Source organism: Poecilia reticulata, chromosome 22 (genome assembly GCF_904066995.2).
Source record: "Poecilia reticulata chromosome 22, P_reticulata-male-v2, whole genome shotgun sequence".
NCBI lineage: Eukaryota > Metazoa > Chordata > Actinopteri > Cyprinodontiformes > Poeciliidae > Poecilia > Poecilia reticulata.
Window position 1 is genome coordinate 3,357,886 of NC_088851.1, and position 18,308 is coordinate 3,376,193.

General features: G+C 39.2%; 2 protein-coding genes across 2 annotated transcripts in view; both read right to left on the reverse strand.

The window, feature by feature from the left end:
- Positions 1 to 4,289: 4,289 nt before the first annotated feature.
- Positions 4,290 to 8,278, reverse strand: LOC103458135 (tubulin beta-1 chain-like). The gene is made up of 7 exons (XM_008398728.3): positions 8,115 to 8,278; positions 7,777 to 7,885; positions 7,306 to 7,416; positions 6,645 to 6,889; positions 6,209 to 6,531; positions 5,793 to 6,137; positions 4,290 to 5,725 (listed from the first exon to the last, which is right to left on the reverse strand). Exons 1-7 carry the CDS (start codon positions 8,169 to 8,171, stop codon positions 5,578 to 5,580), a joined length of 1,338 nt encoding a protein of 445 aa, XP_008396950.1. The 5' UTR covers positions 8,172 to 8,278; the 3' UTR covers positions 4,290 to 5,577.
- A 3,248-nt stretch (positions 8,279 to 11,526) lies between these two features.
- Positions 11,527 to 18,308, reverse strand: part of brf1a (BRF1 general transcription factor IIIB subunit a) — a 66,909-nt gene continuing 60,127 nt past the window's right edge. Inside the window, exons 17-19 of the mRNA XM_081603156.1 lie at positions 14,304 to 14,355; positions 12,881 to 13,034; positions 11,527 to 12,278 (exon numbers count right to left, since the gene is read on the reverse strand). Of these exons, the coding sequence (XP_081459282.1) occupies positions 12,241 to 12,278; positions 12,881 to 13,034; positions 14,304 to 14,355 (244 nt within the window). The 3' untranslated portion in view covers positions 11,527 to 12,240. The remainder of the gene's footprint in view (positions 12,279 to 12,880; positions 13,035 to 14,303; positions 14,356 to 18,308) is intronic.

The window sequence follows — 18,308 nt, forward strand, 5'->3', positions numbered from 1 at the left end:
CTTTTAGACCTGTTCAAATAGAAAATGAGCTTAATTAACACACTGGAAACCACAGCAGAAAAGTATTGGGTAAAGTAACATTTTATTAGCAAAACATTTTTTGCTAATCCCAATAATATGGCCATTACAATGACCCAACTTTTAAAACAAACGTTCATATTGAATATAACCTTGTGTTATACATCAGTAACTAAGTATAAAAGATCATAAACACTGTTGCTCTTGTAGTATCAAAAATAACATGTCATCTCAGATGCAGAGATAGAACAAGTGCTAATTGTTGATAAGATACACATACAAAAATCCATAACTTGTCAATAACAAGGACATTTGTACAGGTGTTAGATCAATACTTCATTTTAGAACGTGACAATTTTGCTGGAAGCTGATCAAATAACCTCACCTCTTGCATTGCAGTGTTTATAACATTAGGAACAAGTAGATTTCTTCAAAAACATACTGAAATAATCACACAGCTTGATGACAGATGAACACCACATATGCTTAGAATCAATGACATTTATAAAATAAAGGAAAATGTTGAAAAAAATTTCTATAACTTTCAATTGTACTCTTGTATTCAACAGCAAATACTAAAGACTAACACCTCAACCTTCATTAAAAGATGTATGGTGTGAAGAAGAAAAAAAAAATCAGTTTTCAGACACGAAAAATTCTTTGGCCATTTGCAAATGTTGAAACATTGTATAAAATTTTCAATATAAATTAGTTTCTTGTTTTATTCCATTTCTATTCCAGACCCAATTACTCCTTACCAAAAGAGTTTGCGATTTAACTAAACTGTCACTAAATATGTCTTCCATTAAAAAAAACTTAAAAGCAAATTTTATTATAACTTTATATGTCTCTAACAATATTTTTCTTGTTACTGCAGAAGGTTTCTATCCAGCAGCTGGAGATGTTAGATTTGGTCAAGATGCCCTTGGATGTAGTAATTTACAGTGTTTTTTTTTCATTTGTTTTGTGGCAACTTTATTGTATAATGTGAAACTAGGGAGAATAAAAGAAACTTGAATATTTTCAGCTAAAACTGAGCTTCCATACGGCTATCAATTGTTTTTTAAACAGGAATAATTTCTCTCAATTCAAAATACATATTCTTTATGTCTCTTTGTAGTTCTGCTCTACTCTGATTGAACATTTCAAAAGTAGTGCATTGCACTATGAATCAAACAACGTCCATTACCCAGACATTGCTTTCAAGAACTGCATTGAATTCAGAACGAAAATCTGGGAAGTTTTCATAACTATCTGCTATTTTCAGAGTACTTCCACGTGTGTCCCATCTTCTTGTGAACTCTGTCATATCTTGAAATTCCACAAATATACTGTTTAAATATACTGTTTGTTACAATAAGATCTGATCCAGTGCAAAATCGCATACATTTCTGAAGCTTAATGTCATCCAGCTCTCTTATGAATCTTTTGAGATGATTCTTCACTTCCTTTTGCTTTGGAGTTAAATCTACAGAAAATTTCAGCAGCTGACAGACTTTTTTGGAAGTTGGTTGCAGGTCTGAGAACAGCTTGGTCAGTGCCTCTGGGCTGAGGGACAGATGTGGGTAGATGATCTCCCTCCAGCAGTCAATGACAAACATTGGTTTTTGGACGAGCTCTTTGTGAGCTCTTTGATCAAGGATTGTAGGAAAACTTTCAGGAGTGATTCTTTTTCTACAGCCATAATTGTCAAGAACTTCCACAAGATCATCAAGGTCAACAGCAGAAAAATTCTTAACTCCCTTAAAACTTCACATTCTTGGCTGCTCACAAACTGTAGAAAATGTGCTTTAAAATCGCTGTAAACATTACTGAAAAGCACTTGTTCAAGAAAAGGGATTGCAATTTTATTTGGAAAATACTGACAGTCTTGGTAGCCTTTCAAAAGGATTCGCCCAACTGCCTTCCATTTTTCAGCGGTAAAGTCATGGCGGATAAATGGCACTTTGACTGTTGTACCAACGGTGCATCGCTCATAGAATTCATTCCAGAAGCAAGTGAGAACATCTCTCAGTAATCCTGAGCCAGTGCCTGCTTCTTCTGTGTTGTCTGGAAGTATGCGCTTTACATTCAGTGTTTTACTCATAATGTCTTCATCAGAGAATGCAGTAATAAGGTCATGTAAAGTGTCAGCATAGCGTACAGTGATCATGATTGCATCTTCTGGATTTGCTGGACTGGGGTGAACAAAACCCTCATAGATTAATGTGTCGTCTGTCTTCCTCAGCACCTAGAATGGGACCAAAAGTAATTTCTGAATCATCAAAAAGTTCTGAACTATGTAGGACTTCAACAGAATTACTCCTGACTTCCACCACCTGCAATGGATTAAATTCACTGCTACTGCTTTCCAAGACAAATACAACTTCAGATGTGTCATTGTCATCTTCTTCTGGATCTTTTGGTTTTGTTGCAATGTAGAAGCGTAACATTGACAGTCTTGCTAATCCACCATCAGTGGCCATTTGAATTTTTCTAGTGCCACCTCCCTGCTTCGCTCTCACCTGTTCGGTAGTTTTTCCATCATTATGTATCCATCCAATCTCAATATTTCGTGTTCCTTTTCCTTCTTTTTCTGCCTTCTATATTACTATATTTAGAGTATAGTTTTTGGATGCTCTACCCCGACTCATGGAAATCCACTTTAGTAGATTCAAGCTGCTCTTCATACTTTTGGCCAACAGGTGTCAGTAAAGAGAACAGCGTTGAAAAGCTTCGAGTAATTAACTTTTTAACATAACAAGCTGCACGGAGCTCCGTTTGGCCATCGGCAACTTCTAGTCTTGTGTTTCTTAGCAGCTTATAAGCAATCTAAAGACTACCAGAGTAATCAGGGCTACATACATAAAGCTGCTTTGAAAAGGCTGATAAACATGGAGGAAAGTAGTCATTTTGTGCATCATCCTAAATGTTTTATCAACTATAACCTGTTCAGAAATTGGTATATTTTCTCTACTTTATTCATTCACTCACTCAGAAACTCTAGTTTTTCTGAATTTTTCAAAGCTACACCTATTATCATCGCTGCAGTCATTTTTCTCATAGCAAATGGAGCTGATTCACACAGAAGGATCCTTTTCTGGAGTTTTCATTCAAAAGAGCACGTGACCCCATGTTTCCCTTTTATTTAAATGGTGGTGCTACAGAAGCATTAAAACGATTTGCATTAATCGGATATTTTTGGATCAAGAAGCAGTTGGTGAAACATACCCAGATGATTTGATGATAACAGAAAGCTACAAGAAGCAGTTTCTGCTGGTAACCTTCCTGGATACCTGCACCCTACAGAGCATGCTCAGTGGGATCCTGGTCGTTGAATTAATTCCCTCTTCAACGTCATGTGTCTGTTTTTTCTTCCCTTTCATAACTTTGTTGGATGGTTGTTTTTCAACTGATTGTCAATTTCTATTTACAAGCCACAGTTCAGATTCATTTAAAGATAGAATTTAGTTCAGTTTATGTTTAATAATTCATATTTATGTTCAACATCCAATCTTCAGTTCATATTCAACTCCAGGTCACCAAATGTTAAGCTACAACAAAACTCCTTATAACGGAATCCCCAAAGAGTTACATTTGTTTCACACACCAAATTATGTACTAACAGAAGAGAAATCATCAGTTTGTTGAATCACAACCATCGCAACATGAAAAATTAACTGCAACAGAAAATAGTTTTGAGGTTTTACATTTGTCAGACTTGTGCTTTCCCCTCTTTTAAAATGGAGATTCTGACACCATCAACCTGGTAACTCAAGCTTTATGTTTACTGTCTGCATGCAGAAAATAGATAAATAGAGCTACTAGTCAGGCTCTGTACGGTTTCCTGGGAACATATTTACCGTTAACCATTACTGAGGATCCTGCATTTGCTCTGACTTGAGTTTTCAATCCATTCAAGTCAAAAGTACAAACATTCATTATTACAGATTTAAAAATCTCTTATGAATGCTTGGAGGAAAAAAAAATCAGTTCACTACATTTCAGTCAAGTTAATCTTCCTGTAGGGTTCATTTGACTGGCAATTTGTTTTATCATTATATAACATCTACAAACTGACAGCTCTGCTTATCTAAAAGCAAATCAGAAGCTGAAGGCTGACCGTCTGAACAGACTGAGCCCTGTGGTAACAGCTGAATGTTGGACTGCAGACTGACGGCACCAGAACCCTTGAGAATGTTAAGAATTGTTATGCTTCCATTAGTGACAAAAATACTGATTCACAGCCCTGCTCACCAAACCTGTCAAAATAAATCAATTCGTCACGATACTTCAGCACCGAGTTGAAAGTGTTTATTCAAAATCTATGAACAAAAGCAGAAAAGTAACAGAGACCAGTCAGTCATTTCCAGTGTTGTAGTGCAATCAGTGAACTAATCCTAAATATGTTTTCCAGAGAAAATGACTAACCTCAGTAACTATGTCTGTGTAACAGGAAGTAACCAGCAGCTTGGAGGAAAGTTCTATGAACAGTGAACATGAGTCGGGTCTAATGGATCCGTTCTTCTCTGGCAAAGCAAAACCCAATCAGCTCAGAGACAACGGACAGGTTTAAAGTGTAACCAACCCCAAATGAACATTCTTGTTTTAATAAATTGTTTAAATAGGCTATAAAGGGTTCTATCTTTACATTTTTCAATAAATCATGTAAATATGTTTAGTTCTGTGATATTCTACGTAAAACGGTCTCAGTGCTCGGGTCCTTCAGTCGAGTGGTGAAACACACAAAACTCCTACATTTGTCACTATATTGGGGGCTGAAGGGAAAAACCAGAAGAGGAACAAACAAAATAAATAGGCAAGAAACTGGATAAGTCAACCGTGTTTCTGTCATCCTGACCACAGCGCCGCTCAACAAGCCTGTCGACAAATCAATTCATCACATGATAAATTAAAACAAGCTCAATCATTTCCATTTACATGATTGTGTTTCTCGTGTCTCTTTATACAAAATTCTTCAGTCTGGTGCTTTGGTGTAAACTAGCCTGTTTTTTTAAAGGGTAATTTTGTTTACAGAAACTTCAGCATCTATTTTATTTGAAGTTCTGGTTGTTTTATTCATTTCAAATATTTAAAATGTCTTCCAGTTCCAGTGTTAAATATTCTTTAGAAACTAAAGTTTAATGAAATTTGAGGATGTGTTTTAGCATTATTATGCCAATCTCATATTACTTGAAAATGGTCTCAAAACAAGAATATTATTGTTTATCGCAATAACTTCTGGGATAATTTATCGTTCAGCAAAATATGTTAATATTACAGGCTTACCGCTCAGCCCTACACCTGGCTGAGTCTTTTGGCTCTGCCTGCTTTGATACTTTCTAACAGGGGTTAGTTACACTTTAACATCACTAGAAGAGTCGGTTTTACACATTTAAAATACATATATTCCAGAAATAGCTCTAATGTAAAATTTAACATGATTCAAGCTGAGCCTGAGAAAATCCTTCAATCTCAGAAGCAGTAAAGCTGCTGCTGTTTAGCACAGCTTCAGTGTTTTGACCTAAATGCTTCCTGATTGTAACTGCAGATCAGGAGGAAAAACAACATGGTGGCTGCTTAGGCCAGGTCTTCTTCTCCCTCCTCTTCAAACTCTCCCTCCTCCTCTGCCGTGGCCTCCTGGTACTGCTGGTATTCAGACACCAGGTCGTTCATGTTGCTCTCTGCCTCGGTGAACTCCATCTCGTCCATGCCCTCACCAGTGTACCTGCGACGACACGTCAGTGTCTATGTGATGTACAGCACGCCGCTATGAATCACTGCATTGTACTCACCAGTGCAGGAAAGCCTTGCGGCGGAACATGGCGGTGAACTGCTCTGAGATGCGCTTGAACAGCTCCTGGATGGCCGTGCTGTTTCCGATGAAGGTGGCGGCCATCTTGAGGCCGCGTGGCGGGATGTCGCAGACGGCCGTCTTCACGTTGTTGGGGATCCACTCCACGAAGTAGCTGCTGTTCTTGTTCTGAACGTTCAGCATCTGCTCGTCCACCTCCTTCATGGACATGCGGCCACGGAAGATGGCCGCCACCGTCAGGTAGCGGCCGTGGCGTGGGTCGCACGCCGCCATCATGTTCTTGGCGTCGAACATCTGCATGGTGAGTTCAGGGACTGTCAGGGCCCTGGAAGAGAGACATTCAGTTAAAAGGAAGTGGGGTTGATCGTAATCTAAGGCTGGACTGAGAGACTTCACCGGTACTGCTGGCTGCCTCGGCTCGTCAGCGGGGCGAAGCCTGGCATGAAGAAGTGCAGTCTGGGAAACGGCACCATGTTGACGGCCAGCTTCCTCAGGTCGGCGTTCAGCTGGCCGGGGAAGCGCAGGCAGGTGGTGACGCCGCTCATTGTGGCTGACACCAGGTGGTTCAGATCGCCGTAGGTGGGCGTGGTCAGCTTCAACGTACGGAAGCAGATGTCGTACAGCGCCTCGTTGTCAATGCAGTAGGTCTCATCGGTGTTCTCTACCAGCTGGTGGACGGACAGGGTGGCGTTGTAGGGCTCCACCACGGTGTCTGACACCTGTCAGGAGGGGGCGGGGTTACAGAGAACAATGGAGCCTAGTTAAAGACCCAGAGGAAGCAGCTATGAGGCAGAGCATCTTATCTGAACCGATTTGAATGCTGGATGTAAACCTTGGGCGACGGCACCACGCTGAACGTGTTCATGATGCGGTCCGGGTACTCCTCCCGGATCTTGCTGATGAGGAGCGTGCCCATGCCGGAGCCGGTGCCTCCTCCCAGGGAGTGGGTGAGCTGGAAGCCCTGCAGGCAGTCGCAGCTCTCCGCCTCCTTCCTCACCACATCCAGCACCGAGTCCACCAGCTCAGCTCCTTCAGTGTAGTGGCCCTTAGCCCAGTTATTACCAGCACCGCTCTGACCTGGAACAGACCCAAGTAGAGGATATTCAGAGAATAAAGACTTACTTATATTAGGACTATCATGACTTAGTTGTCAAAGTTCACTGTAAAGATTTGACTAGTTTTATGACTTCATGTTTGATCCAGATTTCTTAAACTTGAACTAAATTGAGTGGTTTCCCTTCAGGCTGCTTCCTGTTTCCTTGCCTTCCTGGTCAACATTAGATCTGTTAGTGAGTTTAAAGGATTCTTTTCCTTTTCAGCCTCATTCAAAACAGAAATAATATCAGTTTGTCTCCAGTTCACCTGCATCATATTTAACATTAAGGCTTATATTTCTCTGTGGATTTTTTAAATACAAAAAATAGACAGTCTTCCAGTTTTGTGTGGCTGCTCTATGTAAATAAAATGTAAATATGCTAAAGCAATACACTCACCAAAAACAAAGTTGTCAGGCCTAAACACCTGCCCAAAAGGACCAGACCTCACGGAGTCCATAGTGCCAGGCTCCAAGTCCACCAGAACAGCACGAGGGACATACTTTCCACCTACAGGAGACAAAAGTAAATTGGACTAAAGTATGAAAAAATAGAAAGAAAAACATTTTCTCCATTAACTGCAATAATAATTTATTTTCTATAAAAGCCAGTGTGCGCAACATGTGGGAGAAAAGTTGTAGCAACCGGTTATCTGTTGCTAACAACTAACCGTTAGCAACAACTCTTCCTAAAGTTAACAGTCGCCGTTAGCAACAGCCAACTAGTAACCATTGAATTGAAAACCGGTGACGTGAAGGCCAGGCCCTCTGGTGGACGGTCGTGGTACTACAATGTTTCTTTGAGATATTGAATTACTTGGACCTCCAATGTAGTAATACTATACAACTATGAAGCAAACTATGAACCAACCTGACGCCTCGTTGTAATACACGTTGATACGGTCCAACTGAAGGTCGCTGTCCCCGTGGTATACCCCGGTTGGGTCAATACCGTGTTCGTCGCTTATCACCTCCCAAAACTAAAACCAAAAAGAGAAGAAAAATATTAAATTAACTAATTGAGCAGAGAGATTTACTAAAAACAACGCAAGCCAACAGTTATGAATAGCCTTTCAGCTAACAGCCACGCTAGCTTTTTTCCTGCTGAGCAAGCTGTTGGTTATTTAGCAGCGCGCACAAACTAAGTAATATTTCAGTCAGTGTCTCAACGAATTTAGGCCGAAGTTTCAAGCATGAATCCTTTCTAACCTTGGCTCCAATCTGGTTCCCGCATTGGCCAGCTTGAAGATGAACAATTTCCCTCATTTTGTCGAAATAAAGACTTTCTGACCCTTCTCGAACAGGCAAAGTTGGTGCGCTACTCCACGGAGAGGATTATAAACCTAGGAGGTGGGTGGGAACGTTGCTTAACGGTTGCTACGTGCCATTGGATGAGAAGGGTTTCACTTAAATTGTAAACGGTTCCTGATTGGACAGTGTAACTTCAGTTCAAACATTGGTAGGAGTGAGCGGGGTTACCGGGTTACCTTGGAAACCAAAAATAAACCTTTAACAACACCGCTGGTGTTTTCGCCAAAGATTTTGCTTCACCATATTTTTTGCTTCGTATAGTTACAAGCATATCATATTTAAAACTAAATTCATCTGTATTTATTTTTTAGTGATGAAAGTTTATACAGAACAAATGCGCAATAAAAATACATTAAGTACAAAAATGTAAAAGTTGAAATGACATTTTACACGTTGAATGTTTTTATTCAACGTGTATTCTTCTGCATTCTTATGCTCGTTTCATTGTCTAATTTCATTTCTCTTTAGTCATTTTGTTATATCCGTGTTCATTTGCATGTTATTTTATTAAATATTTTCTTACATTTTCTGTGTAATTAATGCTCGTCAGTATGTATTTATTTAATGAACTTGCCACAGTTGTCTCTTTCTATTACAATTTGGACAATTCTAAATAATATATATATAATAGTATATTTACACAATCTGTCTTCCTTGAAAACTGAGTTGTTATGAAGACATCATCCATGAATTTTTGCATTGCTTATGTAACCAATTTTATTGTTTATTTAAGACCGAGTTCTCAGACAGGAAATTGGTATTTCCTAAAAACAGTCGATTTTTAGCCCATCAAGAAGCCAAACAGGAGAGGTAGGAGTTTTGTTAGGAGTTATGAGATGATGGCTCTTCAAAGAATAATAAAAAATAGGTGAAAAAAAATAAAATGCACAAAAAGTGGAGAAGAAGCCATCCAGCACCAACAGATCAGACTGATATCAGATCACTGATTTTAAAAGGTAAGAGATTACAATTAGTTGAGGAGAAGCACTGCTATATTTTTAGAAAGCAAGTCTTTTTTTATTTTTTGGATTTATGTTTTTGTGCGTGTTTATGTAGGCAACAATCTGCTTCATTAGGAACTCACTTTTCTGGTTGAACTCGAGTCGCCTGCAGAGTTTCCGTCCTGTGTGGACTGTAAACTGGACCTGTAAGTCCTTGTACAGAGGAAATGTAGCTACAGAACACACACACATTCTCACAAATATTACACCAAACTTTGTTTTTTCTTCTTTCAGAAGACACAGTTGAAACCAGAAGTTTACATTCACAAGAATCAAAAGAGACAAACACATTTCTTTCTATCTGAAGTTAAATCAGAACTTCTCTTGTTTTTGGTCAATTACAATTTACAGAATTATTCCTATTTGTCAAATGTCAGAAAGCTTAACAATAACATTCCTAAATAATTTTTTGTAACTTTTTTCAAATTCAGAAGAAAACCTGTTATGTTCTTTGATTGGGCCTGTGTCCTAGAGTTAAATGGGTTTTTGTCCAAAACGAGTACAGACCACAGAAAAGCCAAACATGTTGTGGAAATGCTGCTGAAGCTGATAAGACAGATTCATTATCCAGTCAAACTGTCCTGGCCCATCGGTGGGCTGAAAGGCCACTCAGCGAGGAAAAAGCCTTTACTTCAACAGAAACATAAAAAAGCCAGATTGCAGTTTGCAGATGCAGGGATAAAGATCTTTATTTTGGATAGATGCTCTGTGATCTGATGAAACCGTTTGGCCATAATGACCATCATTACATTTGGAGGAAAAACTACATTTTCTGAAAGTCTTCCGAAGTTTGTTTTGCCTGTAGTTTTGAAAAGTGTGGAATTCAATTACAAATATTTTCCAGATCTTAATTAGTTGATCTTAATTGATCTTTCTGTGAAAATGTAAACAGAAACTGAAATCAATTAGAAACACCCAAAACTATTACAAAAAGCTCAATGTAAAGAAACAAAAGATGAAACAACACCTGTCTGATAAAAATCAGACACGTGCTTTAACTACACCTCTGTGTCTTTGTCTCAGTTGCAGGAGAAAAGGAATCTGAGATGAAGGAGAAAAAGTCAGAGGGAACGCAGCCACTGGAGAGCTGCTGCGGGCCGCGCCTCCCGTTTCTGTTTGACCTGCTCCACCGGAGAGCAGAGCTGCTTTCAGCACCACCTCCATCTTGGTGGTGTTGAACTGAACAACATGAGGCAGGTAATGGTTTGAGGACGTGGAAACAATAAAAGCACTGACTGTTTATTTATAAGATCAAGTTAATGTTATGTTTTTAAGAGTATGCCATGAGAAAAGTAATGTCAGCATATTAAAACTAAATGTTTTAGATGTCCTGATGACAAAGCACAGTCAACCGCAAATCCTCAGTTCAGTGAGAATGATTCGTTCACTGCCCTCTGGCAGCAGCGGAAGGAACAGCAAGTTGATCTGAAGCAACACAGACGGAGGAAAAGTCCCAGGATCTCTGGGAACACTCCGCTTGAGCTAAAGAACGGAACGTTGGTTACATATTGTAACCCCAGAATCTATGAGTATAGGCGCTTGTGGTTTGGTTCACTTTTCCAGATGTTTGCTGCCATTTTGTACCAACATTTGTGGATGATAATCAACAGCTTTAGCCAAATTATCCCAACTGCACAGACGAAACATTCTCAGGTTTCCAAACAGGAGTAGGAAAAGGAAATTGCTATATTTTAGCTATTCCTCCTCCTAAACAGTGTATCTTGTGTAGGATCTGTCAGCTTTTTTCACCAGGGCCACTTCAGCAATTCCAGTCAATTCTGGCTTTGACTGGAATTGAGGAGGATATTTTGGTTAGGAATTAATGACCGAGACTATATAGATTTTTATATTTAATTTCCTGCACAATTTGGTAACATTATGTTTCCCAGATTTAAAGAGTGCTTGAATTTTTAGAACAGTTCATTTGAGTGGAACTCACTGAGAAAAGATGTTTGTTTTTTTATTCCGATTCTGGTCTTTATTCTTGTATAGTTGGGTTGGATATCTGGTCCTTCAGATCTGCTTGTAGCATGGAGACCCAGCCCAGTTAATGTGAACCATGGGTATTTAACTTTATGTCATTGTAACTAAGCATGTCAAACCACAATTTGACAAAATATGGATTTTCTTTAGCTGACTCAGATGATTGAAGGCTACAGTAAGTAGCTTTTCAATAAAACATTTTTTAAATATTTGTTAAAACAATCACCGTGTTGTGACAGTATGCCATGAGACAAACAATCTGTGAAAAGATCTAACTCCTCCACCTTCTCCCTGAGATATTATAGTTATTTGAAGAAAGGCACGGCTCCCAGTTAGTGATGTCTTTAATGTACTACATAGATACATAATCACAGTCATCACTTCACTGCTCTGTCAATACAGCAAAAATAATTCTCACCTTAACATGCAATCATTCAAAAAGAGATCTCAGCCCTGACAAAACTCCATAATGCAAAATATATTAACAAAAATGTATTTCCAGCTTCTAATTTGAAAGCTTTCTGAGCCCTCCAAAAGATATTGGAAGCAACATAGAACCTGAATCAGATGTTACTTCCATATAAAGATGTTATGGTACAGCTTCAGCAGAAGGTAAACAGGGGAAGGTTATTCCGTTTCAACTTCCGTCCAAAAGGTAATGAGAACAACTAATCACAAAACAAAACCAACACAGATCTGGATGGAAGGTCTCAGGAGTGATGTAGTACCGGAGCAACAAGTCCAGAACAGCCTCAGCTTCTTTCTGACTGGAGGAGGATCTTCCTAAAAAGGTTGTTTCCACAGGTTAAAAAAATACAAAAGTCCAACCTGCAAATGATCCAGTGGGCCGTTCAAAGAGCAGCATTATAACCACGCTCCGCCAGCATCCGACCACCAGGTCAAAGCAGCACGGCGTTCTGTAAACCTCTACTCCTGTGTCCGATCCTTAGCAGCTTGTTTTAGGTTCCTGTTAGTGAAGGCCGGCTCCAACTTCGGATTACAAGGCCGGCTGGGAATGATGAGCCAGGTGGACGATGTGGCTAGTATCCGTCATCAAAATCCCCATCACATCCATAACCTGGACAGAGGGAGACACAGAGGGGGAAAAAGAAATGACCATGCAGTGAATGGGTGATTCAGGGTTGAGTTTATCTTCCCTCTGGTTCAGATCTGATTGTTTTGAGTCAGGTTTGAGTCACTCCCACATGTGGTCCTCAATCAGATTCCTGCTGGAGGTTTCCTCCTGTTAAAAGGGAATTCTTCCTTTCCGCTTTCACAGCATGCTTTCTCAGTATGAGGAACCGCTGCAGTGACTCAGTGCAATGAGCTGGACTGCCTTAGGTTGCATTTTATTAATTGGAATCTCAAACTCAAAATGTATGTATTGGACCCATTTGTCTTGTTAAAGGCATTTAAATGACAGATCGGCTACATTTACACAGCAGGTCTCAATGCTCAACTCTGATTTTTTGCTGAACTAAAATTTCAGAGATCTGATGAGAAGACGTTTCAGTTTCTCCAGATTTATCTTGCTATAAAAATTAGTGGTGAGAAAGCATTGGAAAATTTACAATATGCTACCACTTGTTTAAAAAACAAAAACATATTTAAGTACCAACTAACTGCATTTATTCACCAAGCACTCTCTAAGGTAAACACCTGCTGTGTGTTTAAACTGACCGTCGCCGCCCAGCAGCTCCATGGCACTAACACAGGTCTCCTCCTCTTCATCCTCTTCCTCGTCTACATCGTCATACAGGACAGGTCCACTCTCGACAACTGCTGCACTGGGAGGGGCCTCTGCAGTCGCTGCCGGAGTGGGAGGGGCTTCAGTCTGACCAAACGATCAGGAAGAGACGCTGATTATTTTCACCAGTTTAGTGGCTCATATGATTAAGTCAAACAAAGACATGGCAGTACAGCAGAGGAGATAGAAGTGCTAAATGTAGCATTGTAGTGTGACCAACATCTTTCCCCTTATTACAGTAAATGACTTCAGCACCTGATTTAAAAAAATATTTTTTTTAGATAAAACCGCCCAGCAGATCATTTAGATCATTTAGCAGATCATTTAGCAGAAAAAATGAGATATTAACCAGAGTTTTGGAATACTAATTTTCTTCATAGTTCAAAAAGTGAGTTTTTCTTTGTATTTCTAGTTCTTCCCATTGTATTAGTTAAGCTAACAAGTGTTCACTCCAACGGGTTAACTGGAAGTTGTCTATGTTTTTTCAACTGAATTGGGATTATTTTGCAGCGCTGAATCAAAAAATGACATCCAATTAGATCAGGTTTTTATTCTAATTTGATTTAAAGAAATCTGACCTTCTGACTAAACTGATGCCATTTTTTGTGACATAATCAGTTCATTGCCATTCATATTTCTCATCCAAAAAAGATTTTAGGTGAAAAAAAATGTTTTTCAACAGTGTATTAATTAAATGCTACAAACTTGGATTTCTATAAATTAAATAATAAACACTAATAAGATTAAGTACATAGAAATTGAACATTGCGTCTTCATTGTGTAAAATTCTCTATCTCTTTCCTGTCCTGATGGAATCTCTCCTCCTGCTCATCACTCATTGATCAGATTCTCAGGAAACGGATCCAGATGTCAGAACAAGTCATGATTTTGATACTCATGTTGCTCCGTAGTTCAGGAAGTTGACCTGATTGAGCAAAACCAAAGTGATTTTTGGATTCAACTCATCAAAATGACCCTAAAACAGTTGAAAAACCCCTGACAGTTTTTTGGCTGTTGACCAGTGTTATGATCCTGATGAAACCAGTCGCATTCAGAAATCACATGACCACTAAATAAATTCCACTTAACTTAAAGGAGAACTCCAATGAAAATCTCAAAATGTTGATATTGCGTGAATATTATTTACATAAAACATTTATCTGACCTAAAACTTAACTTGTTTTTAGCGGGTTCTTTTTGTCAGTTTATACATATGCGGGGTCATTTTTAGGAGGTGGAGTCGATGCGGTTGATGACGTGCTCTGTGCCAAAATATTGTCGGCCTTCTAGAAACTCAGAGTGAAGAATTACAGAAAGTGATGTATTAGGTGCAGAGCAAATGAACAGGAAGCTCACCTGCTCCACAGCCAGCTTCTTGTTGGGTTGTCTGCTGATGAACGGCTGCAGTCTGCAACACAATGACGATTAAAGACATAGAATCAGAAAAATCTAAATGGAATTACACTTTTAATCTTCAATAAAAACATAAAAATAATGTAATGGCTAAAAATATGAATCCCATTAATTGGCTCCATGTAAACAAAATGAATCTAGTTTAATTTGTCTTATTATATTAATGTTGAGATTCAAGCATTAGTGTTTGGGAAGGGATCTATTAAGTTAGCTAGCTTGCTTCTGAAGACTATTGCTACTATTACACTATATTCTTCATTAAAGAAAAAAAAAACCACACACACTTTTAATGAGCTCTGTTGTCCCTGAAATTAATGATTTATTTTCCTTTTTCTTGCACTGACTGTCCTTTCTCTTATTTCATTATATAAAGTCCCAATGAAATATACAGACGTTTTTGGTTGAATTGTGAGAAACAGGAAAATGTTTGGGGTGAGGCACTGCAGTCTCAACCTTTCATCTATAAAAGTCTTTGGAAATCAAGACGTAGATGACAAGTAGCTCAACAAGGCACTCTGGTGGACAATATGAGCTTCATGTTGACTGAAAACCAAACATAGATTTCAGTTTCAGACACTGATTGATCCAAATATTTGTATCTTGGCCACAAATCTTGGCCTGCGCTATGGCTACTTACCAATTGATTCTTTTACATTCATAATCTACAGAAACGCTGGACAATGTAGCCGATTTGCAAGGTAATACCAGCAAATAATGTTGTTAGAGTCCTACACTCTCTAAATCTCTATTGGCTCCAAGCATCTAGCTCCTGTCCCTGGAATGACAGTGAAATTGTGTGAATGAGAACGAGCTCAGACCCAACTTTGAGTGACATGTCTCTCTGAGAAGGAAATCTTTTCTTAGACAGCCCAAGAGATAATCAGCAATGAATTTACCACTGGCGGTAATTCCTAAGTAGAAATCCCACCACGCTGGCTGATATTAACATAACTCCCGGGGGCTCCCCACCTTCTTTCATGCCCACCCAGCCGGGTGCTGAGCTCAACTCTCACTGATAAGACGAAGAGTGCGAGTGAGCTTTTAATTAATCTGCTGTAACCGGGGTAAGAGGACGGGAGAGCGGGGAATGTTTCATCTTCACCCCCAACGCTACCCGCCTTCATTCTCAAACCTTATTATAATATCCCAGACAAGGTGGTGGACCACTAACTACGGAGAGAAATATTCAGGTCACATGTGTTAGACAAGAGCACATGTGGTCTGAGCTGGACATTGTCAAGGAGGGGAATGGTGAGGGACTATAGGTGACTGGTAGAGGCAGAAAAGCAAAAAAGCAAATCTGCAAAATGCAGGCAAAGGTCACAGATAGGTCAAGAAAAGAAGTGACAGTAAAAGTGATGGATCCATGGGTTTGATCAAAAACAAAACTCTGGAGTTTTAAACATGGTGCACACAACTCCATTGAAAGACCAATGACGCAATTTGACTTGTGGCCTCCATGAAGGTCACAGCTGAACTGCGTTGGTCTTTCAATAAAGTTGTTACCTAGAACTTGAAGGTAGTATCATCTGCACTACCTTGTTTCAAGATGACCAGCCAACTTTACACTGTTATCATTTTAAGTAAAAATTTATCTTAGTGGGAGGAAAAAACAACAGCAACAAAAACAGTACTAGTATATTAGAAGGACATTTGGGAGGGTGGTAAAAGTCAGTCTGGGAGTTGTGGGGTTAGTAATCTGTCGGTTCATCTTTTACAGATTTTTAGTTCTCTCTCTGTGCACCTTGGGAGTCGGTGAAGTCGTGTCAGAAACGGTTTGGATAACTGGCTGTTGCCCCTGAATCCACCTATATGACCCAGGGTTTACCAATTGGGTTGGGATTATGGTTGTTAAAAACAATCTATATTTTGATATCATCTGTACTAGGAAACTGAATTATTCAAAGTCTAAACCGACTCAATCACATCTGCCCAAACTATGGCACTTTTCCTGTAACTGCGCTGCAATAACAGAGACACTTGGCCTTTGTCATCAAACAATGAGCTGATGCTGGAAGTTTTAAACTCCAACATCAGAAAACTCAAACACCCAGAAAACACCATGGCGGTGGGGGGCAGCAGCTTCATGCTGGGATGATCCTTTACTTTAGCAGGCACAGGGAAGCTGATCAGAGTGTATGGATGGGATTACAAACAAGCCAATCCTTCAATAGTTTTTATGCACAACCACTGCACAAGACTCCACTGCTGAAGAAAAAGTCTGCTGAAGAAGATCCGAAGCTTGCTCCAGAAGATTTGAAGCCAGTGAAATACTGGGAGAAAATAGTTTTGTCGGATAATGCTAAAGCTAAACTCTTAGGACTTTACAGCCAACAGCCACATTTACGAGAAGAAAGCTTCTGCACATCAACCCAAAACCAACATGCCAAAAGTGAAGGTTGCAGGTGGAAACCTCATGGTGTGGGGACTGTCAACGCAAACAGAACTTAGAAGGTCAGATAGAGACATGTCTGAAGATGAAATGAGTTTTGAATCAAATTATCATCAATAAGAAATTAATAAAATAGACCAAGTATGACGAATATGTTAAGAAAAGGAGTAGCACACGTCTTTAGGGTGAGGATGGTGTCACATGTCAGGTAGCAAAACTCAGGCAAAAAGGAACCGATTTGCTGATTCTGTTTGGATGAGAAGAACTAACCAGCAATAAAGATTCACCACTAAGTATAACACACACATCTGTTGCTGTTCTCAGAATCTAAATCGGGTCTCTCAAAAGGAAACTTTTGCTTAATAAGAAAAAAAAATCAATACACGTTGTTTGATGTGAGAAAACTTCAAGTATTTTTACTGGGTGGTTTAAACCCTTTATGCTCCAAACTTTGGAGCGATAGTTCTCAACAACACAGATCTGCTGGCAAAGATTTTCCACTTTCTGTCATAATATTTATTCACAGTGAAGCTAATTGCTGTCTGTGTGACGGCAGTCGTTAATATCAGCTCCCTTCAGTCCACTGAGGAGGTCAAAGATCAAAAGGCCATCAGCAGTGTTGCCAGGCTAGCGGTGGCAGACTTCTTGGCAGCCTTTTATCACCATGGCGACCATTCACAATAGCATGGAGTGACTCTCAGTCAGTGGAGCAGGCGACATAGTGAGTACAAATAAATCACTCCCTCCAGCAGAGTACAATGGAGAGCAGTGAGCACTGAGATCTTTCCTACCTCTTGATCTCAGCATGTGGAGCCATTAGTACAGGGTCGACCAGTTCCAAACACTTCAGACGACGTCCAAAACACTGAAACTTAAATATGGAGAACCAGTGCTGCTCAATGGAAATACAACAAAGAATGTTTCTTGAAAAGTGGAGAAGAAAATTGTAGCTCACATGCAGTTGAACAACAAGCCATGCATGCAGCAATGTGTGTTTATTTATGTTTGTGAAAGTATTCACACCCTGTAACCCTTTTCACCTTCAGGCACATTATAACCACAAGTATGTATATTCACTATGTAATATAAATACACAGCACACACAAAAAATCTCATACATTTGAGATTAATCTCAAAAATTTTCTTGGAAATTTTTTTTTTCGTGTTTTGAAACTCAGAAATGTACATTTTATTTTTTTCTGGAAAATTTCTGAGATTAATCTCAAATTTCAGTTTTCTGATGGAAATTTACTCCTTTTTTCTATCTACAATAGCTTTAACATGCTGTCATACATATCAAACGTATGCCAAGAATTTAAAAAGTTATTTTTTTAAAACCAAAAACCAGAGCTTATTCTATAATATTATTGTTAGAACTGGAACAATCAGTAAGTCATCTTTCCAGCAGCAGCATGAATAACCGCAACCTTTCCTGCTTATCACACAATAAGAACATCCTACCAGTCCATGCCTAACACTGTCTAATTTCACCATGGTAATAATTAAAGACAGAAACCATTTGCTCCCTGACAGCTGGAATTGTTTCCTTTATGCAT